The sequence below is a fragment of the Clytia hemisphaerica genome, unplaced genomic scaffold (assembly GCF_902728285.1).
Source record: "Clytia hemisphaerica strain Z4C2 unplaced genomic scaffold, Clytia hemisphaerica genome assembly, whole genome shotgun sequence".
Taxonomy (NCBI): Eukaryota; Metazoa; Cnidaria; class Hydrozoa; order Leptothecata; family Clytiidae; genus Clytia; species Clytia hemisphaerica.
The window spans coordinates 662,479-681,392 of NW_027104613.1; the positions used below are offsets into that span (position 1 = coordinate 662,479).

Consider the following 18,914-nt stretch of genomic DNA (forward strand, 5'->3'; position numbering starts at 1 on the left):
ATGTAGTTACTGTTGAGTCACAATCAGAGTTGATGGAAGGAACATCTTGAACAAGAACATTCTGGAGTGGAACAGTATCATTTGGAATGTCGTGAGCTGGAACATCTTGAACTTGGACGTATTGAACTGGATGGTTCTGGACTTGGAAATTCTGGATTGGCCTTTGAACGCTCTGAATTGGCATGTTTTGTACTGAAGATGGAACATTCTGAATTTGGACTGTTTGGCTTGGCAAGGTTTGGCCTGGATCGATAAAGCCCGATTGAACTTGACTTGACATAATGCGATCAGAAACAGCTTGGCCATGAATGGTGTGGCTTGGAACAGCTTGGTTTGGAACAGCTTGGCTTGACACGGTTGGACCTGGAACAACTCGGCCTTGAATGGTTGGGCCTGGAACGACTCAGCCTTGAATGGTTGGGCCTGGAACAACTCGGCTGGAGATGAATGGTCGAGCATTAGAGCTCAGAACTGATGGAATTGGACGATTGGAAGGCACAATACTGGTATTTGGTTTGTATTGAGCTGAACGATTATCTGAAACCGGAACTGAGGGATTGAGTTCTGGAACTGTGTAAACCGGTACATATCGAGTGGTGTGTCCGGACGTGGACGTGAAAGAATTGAGAGAAACGTGTTGAAGGACGTTTCCGGGTACGACTTCCGCATTTTGACCGGAATACGGAACTGACGTGGTCTCTGACAGCTCTGGTATCGACTGAGCATACAATACAGTGGAATTCACGATTGCAGAGATCGTACATATTGGCGTGGAATGTGCACCGACAAGAGGAAAAACTTCACCTCAATGTAACAAATTTCTTTACCAAAACAAGAAATTGCTTTTAGTTTAGAGCATGAAAATCTCTTCTTAAAATATGTCAAAATTTTCTTCTCTCCTCTCTCTACAGTACAAGAGTTTGAACACAAAAAAGACACGAAAGGCAACACTGTCAAACGCCTTCAAAATGCTACGTCATAATTGCCTAATTATAATATAAAAGGCTAGAATAAATTCTACAATAGAAAAACAGTATCAAAAGTCTCAAGGGACTACGCGAAACACTAATGAGTTGAGACGCTACGCTGGAGAACAAATTAGAGAGCTAATTATTAATTAGTACCGACATCGGTATCAAGACAAAACCAAATTGACCAACATCAAATCCAAAACATAAGGTGCAACCATATGCACCGACATCTGGCTCCCCTCAAGATATCCAATCATATCTTGAAATTCAATGTTCATAAGGCTCCCTCGATGGGGAATCGATACCATAAGCGTTTCAAGTTCTAATCATTGATTACTAAAAATTCAACATTCATTGCCATCACCATAACAAGTATAAGAAGGTATGCATCAGTTCATACTTATGTCCTGAAATCAATCATTATCAATCTGGTAAGCATGTTGTCGTAATTAGCAAATCATCCAAGTAAACGAATCAAATCGAAAGATAACATTTCACGTAGAATGACTTCAATTCATTCTTTTGACGACGAAATATAGAATGACTTCAATTCATTCTTTCAACACGATATATAATAGAATGACTTCATTTCATTCTTTCAACAACATAATATAGAATGACTTCAATTCATTCTTTCAATAACATATAATACACTACACGTATTTGTAGACGCTGTTTCGATAGCTCAGTCATCGCTCAATCGACGAGAGAAACCAACTTCGTAATCGGACGTACGAATTCACCAGATGAAGTCTTCAATTTGGAGCTTCGAACGTTGCCATCATCGCTTCGATTGACATCAATAACTCGTCCAAGTTTCCAGTCGTTTCGATGACTGCTCTCATCGTTGATGATGACGATGTCGTCGACTTTGATGTTTCTTTGTAGTTGATTCCATTTTGATCTGGATTGTAGGGTTGGGAGATATTTCTTCCTCCAGCGGGTCCAAAACTCGTTGGCAATGTGTTGAACTCTTCTCCAGTGCTTCCTACAATATAAATCAGCCTTCTGGAAAACTCCAGGAGGTGGCATGATTACCTTCGATTTCATGGTAAGCAGATTTGCAGGGGAAAGAGGCAATGGACTGTTTGGGTCATTCAAGCTTTCAACAGTCAGGGGTTTCGAATTTAAGATTGCCTCAACTTCAGCCAGCAACGTCCTAAAGGACTCATCGTTCAAACTTTCGCCATGAGTGTGAAGAAGGGAAGAAAGAATGGAACGTACTGACCTGATTTGTCGTTCCCAGACGCCACCCATGTGGCTGGTCTTTGGTGGATTCTTCTTCCAATGTAGCCATTCTCCTCCGTTGCCTTGAAGGAAATCGTTGATTCGTTCGTGATCGAGTTCATGGATGGCTTTCTTCATCTCATTGTCAGCACCGACGAAATTGGTGCCATTGTCTGACCTCAGTGATCGAATGTTGCCTCGTCTGGCGATGACACGTCTCAGCATCAGAATGAACGCGTCAGTATTCATGGATGTTGTACTTTCCAGATGGACAGCTCTTGAAGACATGCAGGTGAACAAACCGACGTAGTTCTTCACAGTTGCCCTTCGCACTTTGATTGCAAAGGGTCCAAACATGTCGACTGCAGCGTAGGTGAATGAAGGTTCTGGTTCCAGTCTGTCTTCTGGTAGGTCTGCCATCTTTTGTTGCATTTGTTTTCCTCTGAATCGACGACAGAGGACACAGCTTGTGATGAAACTTCTGGTTAACGAGCTGATTCCGATGATCCAATAGCCAGAGGTTCTTACTTCGTTGATTGTCAAACCTCTGCCGCTGTGCGCTGCTTTGATGTGGCACCAACGCAGTATCATCTTTGAAAGTGGATGAGCTTTGGGGAGAATGATTGGATGCTTCAATTCGATCTGAAGACTTGATTTCTTCAGACGACCACCGACACGTATGATTCCTTCGTCATCTTTGAAAGGTTGAAGTTGTAGTAGTGAATCTCCTTTTGGTCGTTTCGAAATAGATTCAAGATCGAACGTGAGACCTTGAACAGCTTTGATGACCTTTTTGCCGGCTGTCTCCAACTCCTTTGTTGAAAACAATGCTCTTTTTGGTTCCTTGTTCCTCCATCTGAACATGAGGGCAATAACACGTTTGACCTTCATCCAGTCGTTGGTTCTATTTAACAGCTCTTCGACGGCATTGACAGTTGTAGTTTTTGTTGCGAAGACCTTCTTCAGCTTCTTGACTTCAGGGTCATTATGAGGAATGTCAAACTTCTTTGTTGAGGGGAGGAGGGTTAGCTTCTCTCTCAGGAATGATGGGCCATTGAGCCACTTGCAATCAGTTGTCAATTTATTTGACATCAATCCTCGAGATCCAATGTCACTAGGATTGTCATCTGATGAGACGTGATCCCATTGTTCATCTTTGGTTGCATCACGTATGATCTGGACTCTGTTTGCTACAAACAAGTGAAACGCCTTCTTGGTGTTGGCGATGTATGCAAGCACTATCTCACTGTCTGTCCAATAGTAGATACCTCTAGGAATCACCTCAAGTTCTTTGTCCAACATGCTGCTTACTTTTACCGAGGTTACAGCTGCTGTCAGCTCTAGTCGTGGTACTGAAACTTGTTTCAATGGACTGACTCGTGACTTGCCCATGAGAAAACTGACATTGACTTCTCCTCTTTCATTCTCAAGACGAAGATAGCTGCACTGACCATATCCCAGTGTCGAAGCATCAGAGAAGTGATGAATTGTGACATCAGTGACTTCTCCAAACGAGATTGGCTTGAAGCAACGATTGATCTCTACCGATTGCAGTGAAGGTAATTGATGTCTCCACTTTTCCCAAGGTGTCCGTACTTCTGGAGGCACTTGATCATCCCACCCAAGCTTCTCCTTGGTCAACATTTGCAGAAGCTTCTTCATTGGTAGCATCACTGGAGCTGCAAAACCGAGTGGGTCGTAAATGGATGAAATAGTGGAGAGTATTCCACGTCTCGTCAATGGTTTATCTTTCAACACTATTCTAAAATTGAAGACATCATTTTCGATACACCAAGAGACGCCAAGTACGCGTTCGACAGGTAATGAAGCAGTTGATGAATCGAAGTCTTTTATTCCCTTCATCCTCTTTCCTTCAGGGAGGGAATCTATCACATCACGAGAGTTGGATCCAAGTTGAGTCAGGTTGAAGCCTCCTTCAATGCACAAACTTTGAGCATCTTTGATCAACTTCACCGCACGATTGGCTGTTCCTGTTGCTTTGAGCATATCGTCTACGTAGAAATTCTTCTTCAGTATGTCTGATACCTCATCGTCATACTTGGTACCATAATCGTCAGCTGTTTTGCGTAGAGCAAAATTTGCAACGCTTGGAGAAGACGTTGCTCCGAATAGATGAACTGTCATTCTGCATTCGACAAGCTCTTTAGTAAAGTCACCATCTGGCCACCACAGAAACCTCAAGAAGTTTTGATGCTTTTCCTCGACGTTGACCTGGTAAAACATCTTCTCGATATCGCCCACTATCACGATATCGTCTTGTCTGAAACGTGTAAGAACGCCAACGAGTTGGTTTGTCAAGTCCGGTCCTTGTAATAAAGTGTCATTTAAAGAGACACCCCTGTATCTTGAACTGCAATCAAAGACGACTCTAAGCTTGTCAGGTTTACGCGGATGGTAAACGCCATGATGTGGTATGTACCATACGTCGCCATCATCGGGCTTGTCTTCAGAGGAGTCGATGTACACTGCATGTCCATGCTCGAACAACTTGGACATCGAAATCAAGTAGTCATTCCTCATCCTTTCCTCCTTCACGAGCTTCCTTTTCAAATAACTTGCTCTTGAAGCTGCTATATGACGATTGTTGAACAACTGTGATTCCTCTCTGAAAGGTAATGGCATGACATACTTTCCGTCAACAAATTTGCATTCATCGTGCATCATGTCAATGAATGCCTTCTCATCTTGCGAGTAATCACGATCGAATTCTGAGGTTGATTGTTCGTTGAAGTCATGTTCGTACATTGTCTGAAGCATCTCGTGTAGCGAGCTGTCTTTCAATCTTTCTTCATATCGGTAGTAATGACATGATGGACAAGTCATCTCGTCGGGTTTGGAATGGACTAGATGGCTTGAATGTGACAATGACTTGGATTCACTTAATGGTCCGACAACACACCATCCAAGCCTTGACTGGAATGCATAAGGTCCTTCACCACGACTTGGTATGACTTTCAAGGGTTCTAATGCCTTCGCGCAATTGGAACCGATCAACAAACCAACCTTGAAATCCTTTAGTGATTTTGGTAAGTGGCATAAGATTGAAGACAAGTGACTCCACTTCTTGACATTATCGTACGTTGGAACATCTTCTATGTCAATTGGAAATTCTCTTTGGGTATACAAACGTGGAAGTTCGATGAAGCTATCGCTTGTTGTAGAAGAGACGCAAAGATTTTCGATTAGCTGGTACTTGTTGAGCTTCTTACCATGCAAAGTCTTCACAGTAAGAGATGTGTGAATTCCTGAAGAACCAAATGATCTTCCAATCTCGTCACTGATGAAAAATCCGTTACTTCCTGGATCAAGCAAAGCGTACGTGTGGACAACTTTGTTTTGATTGACATGACGCAGTTTCACAGGCACGACACAAAGACCAACATTTGTAGAAGACGACGAACATGCGTAGCTGATGAAGTTACTCAACACTTCACCAGAATCGTCAGGTGGCTTCTCAGGTTCCTTTGGAGAATCTTTGGATTTGTCATGAAGTAATGTTGGATGTTTTCCTTTACACGTCGAGCAGGTTTTTGGCTTTTTACACGAATTTCTTCGATGACCTTTCGCGAAGTATGAAAAGCATAGTTCCTTTCGATACAAGAAGGTTCGACGTTTATCAACAGGTAATTCTTTGAACTTTTTGCATGACTCTAGTTTGTGTGATTCGTTACACTTTGGACAAGGTGTGCTGACTTGGGTTCCGAAACTTGATCTTCCTCCTCTTTGAATTTTGAAATCAGATCCTTTCTTCTCCGATCCTTGAGACAGAGCACCAAACGAAAACATTGGATCATTAGCAAGTGTTGTTTCGATTTCAACATATTGAATCAAGTCTCGTAGCTTTGGTTCCTTTCCAGAACGACGAATTTTCAACGCCTCTCTCTGTTCCATTTGTTCTGCATAAAGGGAGGCATCTTCCGAAGGACTGTTTGGATCAATTCAGGACTGTCATAATTCCTGTTTTGGTAACATTTCATGTTGAATTCGAACTTCACAAGAAAAGCGTAGAAATGACGAAACGCCTCTGCATCATTTGATTTCAGTCTGGTCCAATTTTTCAACTCCTTCAGATAATGACTGGTAACCTTGTGTGGATCACCGTAGTGCTTCTTCAACAACTCCTTTGCATGGAAATATCCATCGTTAGAAGATGAGAGATGAACACATCCTTTAACCAACTCTTTCGCTTCTCCAGTTAGACAGTCCATCAGACGAAGCAAACGACTTCCAGGGTCCGAAATTTTCATTTCCACAGATTCGACGGATGTGGCGAGAAAATATTCAAATTCAAGTGGGTCACCACTGAATGTATCTAACTTAACGCTTGAGGCCTGCAGATACCCAAACATTTCGGATAACATTCTATCTGGACGAATTTGACTTGATGGAGTTACTGTTGAGTCACAATCAGAGTTGATGGAAGGAACATCTTGAACAAGAACATTCTGGAGTGGAACAGTATCATTTGGAATGTCGTGAGCTGGAACATCTTGAACTTGGACGTATTGAACTGGATGGTTCTGGACTTGGAAATTCTGGATTGGCCTTTGAACGCTCTGAATTGGCATGTTTTGTACTGAAGATGGAACATTCTGAATTTGGACTGTTTGGCTTGGCAAGGTTTGGCCTGGATCGATAAAGCCCGATTGAACTTGACTTGACATAATGCGATCAGAAACAGCTTGGCCATGAATGGTGTGGCTTGGAACAGCTTGGTTTGGAACAGCTTGGCTTGACACGGTTGGACCTGGAACAACTCGGCCTTGAATGGTTGGGCCTGGAACGACTCGGCCTTGAATGGTTGGGCCTGGAACAACTCGGCTGGAGATGAATGTTCGAGCATTAGAGCTCAGAACTGATGGAATTGGACGATTGGAAGGCACAATACTGGTATTTGGTTTGTATTGAGCTGAACGATTATCTGAAACCGGAACTGAGGGATTGAGTTCTGGAACTGTGTAAACCGGTACATATCGAGTGGTGTGTCCGGACGTGGACGTGAAAGAATTGAGAGAAACGTGTTGAAGGACGTTTCCGGGTACGACTTCCGCATTTTGACCGGAATACGCAACTGACGTGGTCTCTGACTGCTCTGGTATCGACTGAGCATACGATACAGTGGAATTCACGATTGCAGAGATCGTACATGTTGGCGTGGAATGTGCACCGACAAGAGGAAGAACCTCACTCAATGGAACTAAGAGATTGGTCTGAGTATTGATTGGTATAGGTGTATCGAGTAGAGTTTGAGAAACTGTGTTGGACACAAAGTATGGATGCCCCGTGGTGCATGGAACATTAGCTGATTCACCGAAAGCAATCTGATCTGGATAGGAAGAGACAGATTGCTGAAGATTTGTCATGGCAACGGATTGACGTTTGTCAGAGTTCTGGTCTTCGAGTGATGCTACGTACTCTGCTACATAGTCTCCTTCCACTTTATCATCCAAAACTATCGACTTTCGTCCAAAACTTCCGTTCTCCGATAAAACCAGCAACTTTGCCTCTGCCATTGCGATCTGGTACTCATTCTCAAGTTGCAATCCTTGAATTTCTGCATCTCTGATCAACTGTTTTGCTTTCATTTCTGATTCCTCTCTCAATCTGTTAGCTTTCAACTCAGCGTCCATCTTGACTTGGTCGGCATTCTTGGTTTCCTTCAGGAATTTGGCTTTCAGCTTCAATTCTGCTATTCTGGCTCTCTCTAATATTGCCTTCTCCTTCACAGATCCATTTGAGCTTGCCGATCCCTTCTTGGAACTTCTAGACGACTTTGAAGATCCGGACTTTGATTCAGAACTTCTGTGAGTTGACTTTTCTTCATCTTTCTGAACTTGACTTTCTGTCCTTTTCATCTCTGCCTTTGTTTGATGGAAATTGGTCTTTAATTGACATATTCTTTCGTCTATACTGTGTGCTAACCGATCCTCCTCCCCGCGTCTTTCCTCTTCATCTGGTCTGAATAACCCCTGACATTCTTCATGTACAGCTACGAAGCTACGATATTGCCTGTCTAATTCTTCAAAGGCCTTCTCGATGTCTTGTGATTCAGCTTGAGGCTCATTTAACGCAGGCTCTAACATTTCGTGGATTATACGGTCAATTTCAATAACGATTAGGTTTTTATGCTCAAGTCTCGACTCAAGAGTGTACAAGCGATAGTGCTCCGTCATCTTGAACCGCCCACTACGCAGATGCAAACCATGGGATTAACATATGGGAGGTGCACTAGTGTTTTTACTGTAAACGATTCACGTTTGAAGTTTTGACTCAGCATATATTCATTCGATATGCAGGCTAAAAAATAAGTACAAAAGTTTTGCTTAGAAAAATGTTTGACAAGGCCTAAAAATTTGCTTACAAGACATCAAGAAATCTAGCCTAACGTCCAATAACAAAGCTAAGTCTAGGTGAAAAAATATACTTACTAAAAACACTTTGGCGTGACAGTGGTAAAAACTTCACCTCAATGTAACAAATTTCTTTACCAAAACAAGAAATTGCTTTTAGTTTAGAGCATGAAAATCTCTTCTTAAAATATGTCAAAATTTTCTTCTCTCCTCTCTCTACAGTACAAGAGTTTGAACACAAAAAAGACACGAAAGGCAACACTGTCAAACGCCTTCAAAATGCTACGTCATAATTGCCTAATTATAATATAAAAGGCTAGAATAAATTCTACAATAGAAAAACAGTATCAAAAGTCTCAAGGGACTACGCGAAACACTAATGAGTTGAGACGCTACGCTGGAGAACAAATTAGAGAGCTAATTATTAATTAGTACCGACATCGGTATCAAGACAAAACCAAATTGACCAACATCAAATCCAAAACATAAGGTGCAACCATATGCACCGACATCTGGCTCCCCTCAAGATATCCAATCATATCTTGAAATTCAATGTTCATAAGGCTCCCTGATGGGGAATCGATACCATAAGCGTTTCAAGTTCTAATTATTGATTACCAAAAATTCAACATTCATTACCATCACCATAACAAGCATAAGAAGGTATGCATCAGTTCATAATTATGTCCTGAAATCAATCATTATCAGTCTGGTAAGCATGTTGTCGTAATTAGCAAATCATCCAAGTAAACGAATCAAATCAATATACAATGATATTCACGATTCACGTTTGAAGTTTTGACTCAGCATATATTCATTCGATATGTAGGCTAAAAATAAGTACAAAAGTTTTGCTTAGAAAAATGTTTGACAAGGCCTAAAAATTTGCTTACAAGACATCAAGAAATCTAGGCTAAAGTCCAATAACAAAGCTAAGTCTAGGTGAAAAAATATACTTACTAAAAACACTTTGGCGTGACAGTGGTAAAAACTTCACCTCAATGTAACAAAATTCTTTCCAAACAAGAAATTGCTTTTAGTTTCGAGCACGAAAATCTCTTCTTAAAATACGTCAAAATTCTCTTCTCTCCTCTCTCTACAGTACGAGAGTTTGAACACAAAAAAGACACGAAAGGCAACACTGTCAAACGCCTTCAAAATGCTACGTCATAATTGCCTAATTATAATATAAAAGGCTAGAATAAATTCTACAATAGAAAAACAGTATCAAAGTCATCAAAAGTCTCAAGGAACTACGCGAAACTAATGAGTTGAGACGCTACGCTGGAGAACAAATTAGAGAGCTAATTATTAATTAGTACCGACATCGGTATCAAGAAAAAACCAAATTGACCAACATCAAATCCAAAACATAAGGTGCAACCATATGCACCGAGTCATGCAAAAAGTTCAAAGAATTACCTGTTGATAAACGTCGAACCTTCTTGTATCGAAAGGGAACTATGCTTTTCATGCTTCGCGAAAGGTCATCGAAGAAATTCGTGTAAAAAGCCAAAAACCTGCTCGACGTGTAAAGGAAAACATCCAACATTACTTCATGACAAATCCAAAGATTCTCCAAAGGAACCTGAGAAGCCACCTGACGATTCTGGTGAAGTGTTGAGTAACTTCATCAGCTACGCATGTTCGTCGTCTTCTACAAATGTTGGTCTTTGTGTCGTGCCTGTGAAACTGCGTCATGTCAATCAAAACAAAGTTGTCCACACGTACGCTTTGCTTGATCCAGGAAGTAACGGATCTTTCATCAGTGACGAGATTGGAAGATCATTTGGTTCTTCAGGAATTCACACATCTCTTACTGTGAAGACTTTGCATGGTAAGAAGCTCAACAAGTACCAGCTAATCGAAAATCTTTGCGTCTCTTCTACAACAAGCGATAGCTTCATCGACTTCCACGTTTGTATACCCAAAGAGAATTTCCAATTGACATAGAAGATGTTCCAACGTACGATAATGTCAAGAAGTGGAGTCACTTGTCTTCAATCTTATGCCACTTACCAAAATCACTAAAGGATTTCAAGGTTGGTTTGTTGATCGGTTCAATTGCGCGAAGGCATTAGAACCCTTGAAAGTCATACCAAGTCGTGGTGAAGGACCTTATGCATTCCAGTCAAGGCTTGGATGGTGTGTTGTCGGACCATTAAGTGAATCCAAGTCATTGTCACATTCAAGCCATCTAGTCCATTCCAAACCCGACGAGATGACTTGTCCATCATGTCATTATTACCGATATGAAGAAAGATTGAAAGACAGCTCGCTACAAGAGATGCTTCAGACAATGTACGAACATGACTTCAACGAACAATCAACCTCAGAATTCGATCGTGATTACTCGCAAGATGAGAAGGCATTCATTGACATGATGCATGATGAATGCAAATTGTTGACGGAAAGTATGTCATGCCATTACCTTTCAGAAAGGATATGACAAATTTAAAGTTTCACAGTGTTCAACAATCGTCATATAGCAGCTTCAAGAGCAAGTTATTTGAAAAGGAAGCTCATGAAGGAGGAAAGGATGAGGAATGACTACTTGATTTCGATGTCCAAGTTGTTCGAGCATGGACATGCAGTGTACATCGACTCCTCTGAAGACAAGCCCGATGATGGCGACGTATGGTACATACCACATCATGGCGTTTACCATCCGCGTAAACCTGACAAGCTTAGAGTCGTCTTTGATTGCAGTTCAAGATACAGGGGTGTCTCTTTAAATGACACTTTATTACAAGGACCGGACTTGACAAACCAACTCGTTGGCGTTCTTACACGTTTCAGACAAGACGATATCGTGATAGTGGGCGATATCGAGAAGATGTTTTACCAGGTCAACGTCGAGGAAAAGCATCAAAACTTCTTGAGGTTTCTGTGGTGGTCAGATGGTGACTTTACTAAAGAGCTTGTCGAATGCAGAATGACAGTTCATCTATTCGGAGCAACATCTTCTCCAAGCGTTGCAAATTTTGCTCTACGCAAAACAGCTGACGATTATGGTACCAAGTATGACGATGAGGTATCAGACATACTGAAGAAGAATTTCTACGTAGACGATATGTTCAAAGCAACAGGAACAGCCAATCGTACTGTGAAGTTGATCAAAGATGCTCAAAGTTTGTGCATTGAAGGAGGCTTCAACCTGACTCAACTTGGATCCAACTCTCGTGATGTGATAGATTCCCTCCCTGAAGGAAAGAGGATGAAGGGAATAAAAGACTTCGATTCATCAACTACTTCTTTACCTGTCGAACGCGTACTTGGCGTCTGTTGGTGTATCGAAAATGATGTCTTCAATTTTAGAATAGTGTTGAAAGATAAATCATTGACGAGACGTGGAATACTCTCCACTATTTCATCCATTTACGACCCACTCGGTTTTGCAGCTCCAGTGATGCTACCAATGAAGAAGCTTCTGCAAATGTTGACCAAGGAGAAGCTTGGGTGGGATGATCAAGTGCCTCCAGAAGTACGGACACCTTGGGAAAAGTGGAGACATCAATTACCTTCACTGTAATCGGTAGAGATCAATCGTTGCTTCAAGCCAATCTCGTTTGAAGAAGTCACTGATGTCACAATTCATCACTTCTCTGATGCTTCGACACTGGGATATGGTCAGTGCAGCTATCTTCGTCTTGAGAATGAAAGAGGAGAAGTCAATGTCAGTTTTCTCATGGGCAAGTCACGAGTCAGTCCATTGAAACAAGTTTCAGTACCACGACTAGAGCTGACAGCAGCTGTAACCTCGGTAAAAGTAAGCAGCATGTTGGACAAAGAACTTGAGGTGATTCCTAGAGGTATCTACTATTGGACAGACAGTGAGATAGTGCTTGCATACATCGCCAACACCAAGAAGGCGTTTCACTTGTTTGTAGCAAACAGAGTCCAGATCATACGTGATGCAACCAAAGATGAACAATGGGATCACGTCTCATCAGATGACAATCCTAGTGACATTGGATCTCGAGGATTGATGCCAAATAAATTGACAACTGATTGCAAGTGGCTCAATGGCCCATCATTCCTGAGAGAGAAGCTAGCCCTCCTCCCTTCAACAAAGAAGTTTGACATTCCTCATAATGACCCTGAAGTCAAGAAGCTGAAGAAGGTCTTCACAAAAAAACTGTCAATTGCCGTCAATGCCTCGAAGAGCTGTTAAACAGAACCAACGACTGGATGAAGGTCAAACGTGTTATTGTTCTCATGTTCAGATGGAGGAACAAGGAACCAAAAAGAGCATTGTTTTCAACAAAGGAGTTGGAGACAGCCGGCAAAAAGGTCATCAAAGCTGTTCAAGGTCTCACATTCGATCTTGAATCTATTTCGAAACGACCAAAAGGAGATTCACTACTACAACTTCAACCTTTCAAAGATGACGAAGGAATCATACGTGTCGGTGGTCGTCTGAAGAAATCAAGTCTTCAGATCGAATTGAAGCATCCAATCATTCTCCCCAAAGCTCATCCACTTTCAAAGATGATACTGCGTTGGTGCCACATCAAAGCAGCGCACAGCGGCAGAGGTTTGACAATCAACGAAGTAAGAACCTCTGGCTATTGGATCATCGGAATCAGCTCGTTAACCAGAAGTTTCATCACAAGCTGTGTCCTCTGTCGTCGATTCAGAGGAAAAAAATGCAACAAAAGATGGCAGACCTACCAGAAGACAGACTGGAACCAGAACCTCCATTCACCTACGCTGCAGTCGACATGTTTGGACCCTTTGCAATCAAAGTGCGAAGGGCAACTGTGAAGAACTACGTCGGTTTGTTCACCTGCATGTCTTCAAGAGCTGTCCATCTGGAGAGTACAACATCCATGAATACTGACGCGTTCATTCTGATGCTGAGACGTGTCATCGCCAGACGAGGCAACATTCGATCACTGAGGTCAGACAATGGCACCAATTTCGTCGGTGCTGACAATGAGATGAAGAAAGCCATCCATGAACTCGATCACGAACGGCCGATCGAATCAACGATTTCCTTCAAGGCAACGGAGGAGAATGGCTACATTGGAAGAAGAATCCACCAAAGGCCAGCCACATGGGTGGCGTCTGGGAACGACAAATCAGGTCAGTACGTTCCATTCTTTCTTCCCTTCTTCACACTCATGGCGAAAGTTTGAACGATGAGTCCTTTAGGACGTTGCTGGCTGAAGTTGAGGCAATCTTAAATTCGAAACCCCTGACTGTTGAAAGCTTGAATGACCCAAACAGTCCATTGCCTCTTTCCCCTGCAAATCTGCTTACCATGAAATCGAAAGTAATCATGCCACCTCCTGGAGTTTTCCAGAAGGCTGATTTATATTGTAGGAAGCACTGGAGAAGAGTTCAACACATTGCCAACGAGTTTTGGACCCGCTGGAGGAAGGAATATCTCTCAACCCTACAATCCAGATCAAAATGGAATCAACTACAAAGAAACATCAAAGTCGACGACATCGTCATCATCAACGATGAGAGCAGTCATCGAAACGACTGGAAACTTGGACGAGTTATTGATGTCAATCGAAGCGATGATGGCAACGTTCGAAGCTGCAAATTGAAGACTTCATCTGGTGAATTCGTACGTCCGATTACGAAGTTGGTTTCTCTCGTCGATTGAGCGATGACTGAGCTATCGAAACAGCGTCTACAAATACGTGTAGTGTATTATATGTTATTGAAAGAATGAATTGAAGTCATTCTATATTATATTGTTGAAAGAATGAATTGAAGTCATTCTATATTTCGTCGTCAAAAGAATGAATTGAAGTCATTCTATGTGAAATGTTATTTTTTCGATTTGATTGGTTTACTTGGATGATTTGCTAATTACGACAACATGCTTACCAGATTGATAATGATTGATTTCAGGACATAAGTATGAACTGATGCATACCTTCTTATACTTGTTATGGTGATGGCAATGAATGTTGAATTTTTAGTAATCAATGATTAGAACTTGAAACGCTTATGGTATCGATTCCCCATCGAGGGAGCCTTATGAACATTGAATTTCAAGATATGATTGGATATCTTGAGGGGAGCCAGATGTCGGTGCATATGGTTGCACCTTATGTTTTGGATTTGATGTTGGTCAATTTGGTTTTGTCTTGATACCGATGTCGGTACTAATTAATAATAATTAGCTCTCTAATTTGTTCTCCAGCGTAGCGTCTCAACTCATTAGTGTTTCGCGTAGTCCCTTGAGACTTTTGATACTGTTTTTCTATTGTAGAATTTATTCTAGCCTTTTATATTATAATTAGGCAATTATGACGTAGCATTTTGAAGGCGTTTGACAGTGTTGCCTTTCGTGTCTTTTTTGTGTTCAAACTCTCGTACTGTAGAGAGGGGAGAGAAGAGAATTTTGACGTATTTTAAGAAGAGATTTTCGTGCTCGAAACTAAAAGCAATTTCTTGTTTGGAAAGAATTTTGTTACATTGAGGTGAAGTTTTTACCACTGTCACTCCAAAGTGTTTTTAGTAAGTATATTTTTTCACCTAGGCTTAGCTTTGTTATTGGACTTTAGCCTAGATTTCTTGATGTCTTGTAAGCAAATTTTTAGGCCTTGTCAAACATTTTTCTAAGCAAAACTTTTGTACTTATTTTTAGCCTGCATATCGAATGAATATATGCTGAGTCAAAACTTCAAACGTGAATCGTTTACATATATTTTATATTGTAATGTTCTTTTTGGTTTTTTGAAAACACCCCTGTGTCCCAGACCCACTGGAAAATTTAGCGAAAATTACGTCCCGGTGGGAATTTCAGCCCCACTGGGGAATTTACTTTGATTTCATCCCCACTCGAAATTCAATGTCTAAAAATTGCGCTCCTAAGTCATCCTTACTGCGGGATTTGTTAAAGGGGCATTAAAGTAGTAAAATGTAAACACTGTGCGAACCACGTGTCATTAAAGAGAACAATTAAAATCATGTGTCCAAAACAAACTTGTAAAACAATTGAACAATCAAAGTTAGCCATATTTGGTTTGATTTTTTATTTTGGCATGTGACATTTGTTTTGATTTTGTATCCGCTGCATACAGTTTGTTTACAAATTTCGCAAGTACTGTTATGTCCCTTTAACCTTGGAATAATAGAATTTCTATCCCCATTGGGATTTTAATCGAAATCTTTATCCCGATTGAGGAAAAGAGTTCGGCCGGGGCTGTGGGACAAGGGTGTTTGAAATTACCAAATCTGCTCTAAATCGGAGTTGAGAAGTTGAAAGTTTCACTCTAAGTGCTCTTATAAATCGGGTTCTTATAAATGAGGGTGGTTCTTGAAAATGAGTCAGATTATTTTTTGATAAGCAATTACTAAGAATTTGTGTATGGCCATATATGGTGAATTTATTACGTAGTCTCTCCTTATAGAGCTCGAAAAGCTTACAAATCAATTATTCTGCACTCGCATACTGTGATATTGATAAAAGTAAAAGGGGGATTTGTAGTCTAGCATGCTAGACGACTTAACTCAGTAAAAAATAGGAAGTAGAAAACTTGACAGGAGCATCAATATAGTTTATTTTAACCATATCTCGACATAAAAATTTCCCGCTTTCAACAAAAATGTTATAAACGACTGGATTCCCAGTCTAGGGGATTTGTGAATATTTTATAATTTTATGTTGTGAACTTTAAAGCCTTGAAATGAACAACAAAAACATCTAATATTATTTATCTATTTATTTATTTACTTTATATTTTATAGAAACATATTTCACTGGTCTATAAAACAAAACTGAAAGCAAATCTGATTTCGATATTATGTGCTGTTGGAGAAAAGTCACGAATCATAAGGGACGGAGGATTTGAATAAATTTTTTTTGTAAAAGAAAATTATCGGTAAAAAATTCGTCACTATTTCTTTGATAACATTTACAATATAAGTAAGGTGAAGATTAGATACTTTGATGGATTAATTTTCGCGGGTATTAAATTTCGCGGTTGAGCTCATCCGTGAAATTTTAAGATTTTGCGGGTACTTAACTTCGCGAATGGCAGCTTTGGGAGACAATATTTTCACGATTTTGCACTTTTTCTGCTTGTCGAGCCGTTTGAAGTGAGGGGACCAAAATTGTAGACCCATGTAGTAATTAAAATGTCATATCGTAGGCTGCCGTTACCTTATCGCTGAAAGACTCGTCGGCAAAAAATAACGATAAATGGCTTGATGACGCTTTTATTCCTTGGTATTCAATTCAGTCTTTTACAGTTTTTACGCTGTTTTATGTTTTGAAAAGATTGCTCAACTTTCGGATCAATTTGATTGGTCAAATTTTAGAAGTATAATGTAATTAAGTTAAATCAACCAACAAGTGCTGTTCGAAAAACTTGAAAGTTTAGACAGAGTCTTTGAAATAAAGTTAAAATAAAAAGCTTTATGCTTTTTAAGTCTCTATGACTTTTTTCTTAGACCACGTTCACACGCTACTGTTCCGTTTCGCTTCGAGACAAAAAGAAGCCATTCTATTGGTTGCATTCAAGTGTTACGTCACTTCTAACCAATATATAATGGCTTCATTTCGTTTCGGAGCGAAACGGAACCGTCACGTGCGAACATGGTCTTAGTTCTTTAAATTGCATGCTCGATAAGTTTAGTGCAATCTGTTGTTTCGTTAGAAGAGGGGCAACTTCCATAATCTGAAGGTTCACACCCTTACGGAAACTAAATGCTCGTATTCCATTGAAAACGAATATAGAATGCATTAAAAATAGAATAAAAATCTAGGTTCAAAACTTTGATGAATTTCTAATTCATTGGGTATCAAAATGTATTTAAATTCTAGACTTTAAATTACATATAAATGTATAATAAATGATTACGTTGAACTTGAGCAAAGAAAATACAATTCAAATGTTGTTTCAATTATATTCATTTTCCATTAACTTTTTCAAACGTAGTAAAATTATATTTTTAATGTGAACCACGGATTCACTAAAATAAAATGCAATTCAGATGCTCTCACAAATAAAATGCATTTTTTATTCGATTTTTTAAACGCATTTAAACTAAATTTTACGATATGCTGATGAATTGACAAAAAAAATGCAGTTCAAATATTTTAAAAAATAAAATGCACTTTCCATTCGATTTTTTAAACGCATTGAAACTAAATTTTTCGATATGGTCATGAATTCGATAAAGTAAAATGCAGTTCAAATAGTTTTACAAATAAAATGCACTTTCCATTCGATATTTAAACGTATTGAAACTAAATTTTTCGATATGTTCACGAATTTGATAAAATAAAATGCAGTTCAAATAGTTTTACAAATAAAATGCACTTTCCATTCCATGCTGTTTTAATTTTTTTGCTGAAATTCATTTTTTTCTAACTTTTTAAAACCAAAAAATAAGTAAAAAGATAAATTAGTAAAGATTAATACCAGAGTAAATAGTCACGAGACTAAATGCAACCTAATATATTTTAAGTAAAACTATAGCCAGTCTATTCGATATTCAGAAAAGAGATAGAATGATTAATGGTACAGGGATTACCAAAAATTTCCATTTTCACCTATTTGAATTCATTGCAGAATGGAGATTTTTCGCAAGCTTTCAAAAAAAATGTTACCAAAATTCTTGAAACTTAATAGACGATATCGCGTTTAGATAAATGCAATGCATTCTGGTTTCTCGGGGACCCTCAAGGGAATTATAATCTATTCCAGATCATTATATAATCGACATTATAATTCCTTTGAGAGTCCCCGAGAAACCAGAATGCATTGCATTTATCTAAACGCGATATCGTCTATTGAAATCCCATGTTCTTTCTTTCAGTGTAACACTCTATTTCAAGCTAACCTTTTCCGTGGTGAAGTGAAAGACCCAGCGTTTTTGTAATCTTAAAAGCATATTTACCACAAAAGAATGCGGCTATCGCGAAATCGCACCCTTACAATGAAGATCGTAATCGTCAAAAATAAGGCACGCTGATGACAGTACAGTATTTCGCCATCAATTTTAAATCTTTAATCCATGTTTATCATGTTTTGTTAAATCTCCTCCTTGATTAACTCTCTTGCAGCTGTTCACAAGCTAGAGGAAACAGCCCCTAGAAACAGACTCGGTGGGACCCCTCCTCACTGGAAAAAGCCGCCAAAAAATGGTCCCGGTGATAAAAATACCCTGAAATTTCATCCCCATTGAAAAGCTACAAGAGCTCTCATTGCCGCTGGGAAAAAGACACTGAGGCCATCCTCACTGGATTTTTGAGATGTAAACATTAGAATTTGAGATCCCCACTCATTTAGAAACAAGCGGTTTTCAACTCCCATTGGCATAGCTCATTTTATCTTCACTGGCTAAATAACTTTAACAGGGTCACTAATAT

The 18,914-nt window shown here is 39.8% G+C and overlaps 3 protein-coding genes, 1 long non-coding RNA gene and 1 pseudogene across 4 annotated transcripts; 3 read left to right on the top strand and 2 right to left on the bottom strand.

The window, feature by feature from the left end:
* Positions 1 to 1,667: 1,667 nt before the first annotated feature.
* Positions 1,668 to 7,849, bottom strand: LOC136824362 (uncharacterized). Its single transcript, XM_067080517.1, has 2 exons — positions 6,240 to 7,849; positions 1,668 to 6,144 (listed from the first exon to the last, which is right to left on the bottom strand). The coding sequence occupies exons 1-2, from the start codon at positions 7,847 to 7,849 to the stop codon at positions 1,668 to 1,670; spliced, it is 6,087 nt and encodes a 2,028-aa protein (XP_066936618.1).
* A 22-nt stretch (positions 7,850 to 7,871) lies between these two features.
* On the bottom strand, positions 7,872 to 9,793 carry LOC136824323 (uncharacterized). The gene is made up of 3 exons (XR_010849118.1): positions 9,530 to 9,793; positions 8,648 to 9,399; positions 7,872 to 8,516 (listed from the first exon to the last, which is right to left on the bottom strand). It is a non-coding gene; the product is annotated as an uncharacterized lncRNA (long non-coding RNA).
* Positions 9,794 to 11,108: 1,315 nt separating this feature from the next.
* LOC136824363 (uncharacterized) lies at positions 11,109 to 12,101 on the top strand. The gene has a single exon (XM_067080518.1). The coding sequence runs from the start codon at positions 11,109 to 11,111 to the stop codon at positions 12,099 to 12,101; it is 993 nt and encodes a 330-aa protein (XP_066936619.1).
* A 156-nt stretch (positions 12,102 to 12,257) lies between these two features.
* Positions 12,258 to 12,743, top strand: LOC136824364 (uncharacterized). The gene has a single exon (XM_067080520.1). It carries the CDS (start codon positions 12,258 to 12,260, stop codon positions 12,741 to 12,743), a length of 486 nt encoding a protein of 161 aa, XP_066936621.1.
* A 7-nt stretch (positions 12,744 to 12,750) lies between these two features.
* On the top strand, positions 12,751 to 13,710 carry LOC136824365 (uncharacterized; annotated as a pseudogene).
* Positions 13,711 to 18,914: the final 5,204 nt, after the last annotated feature.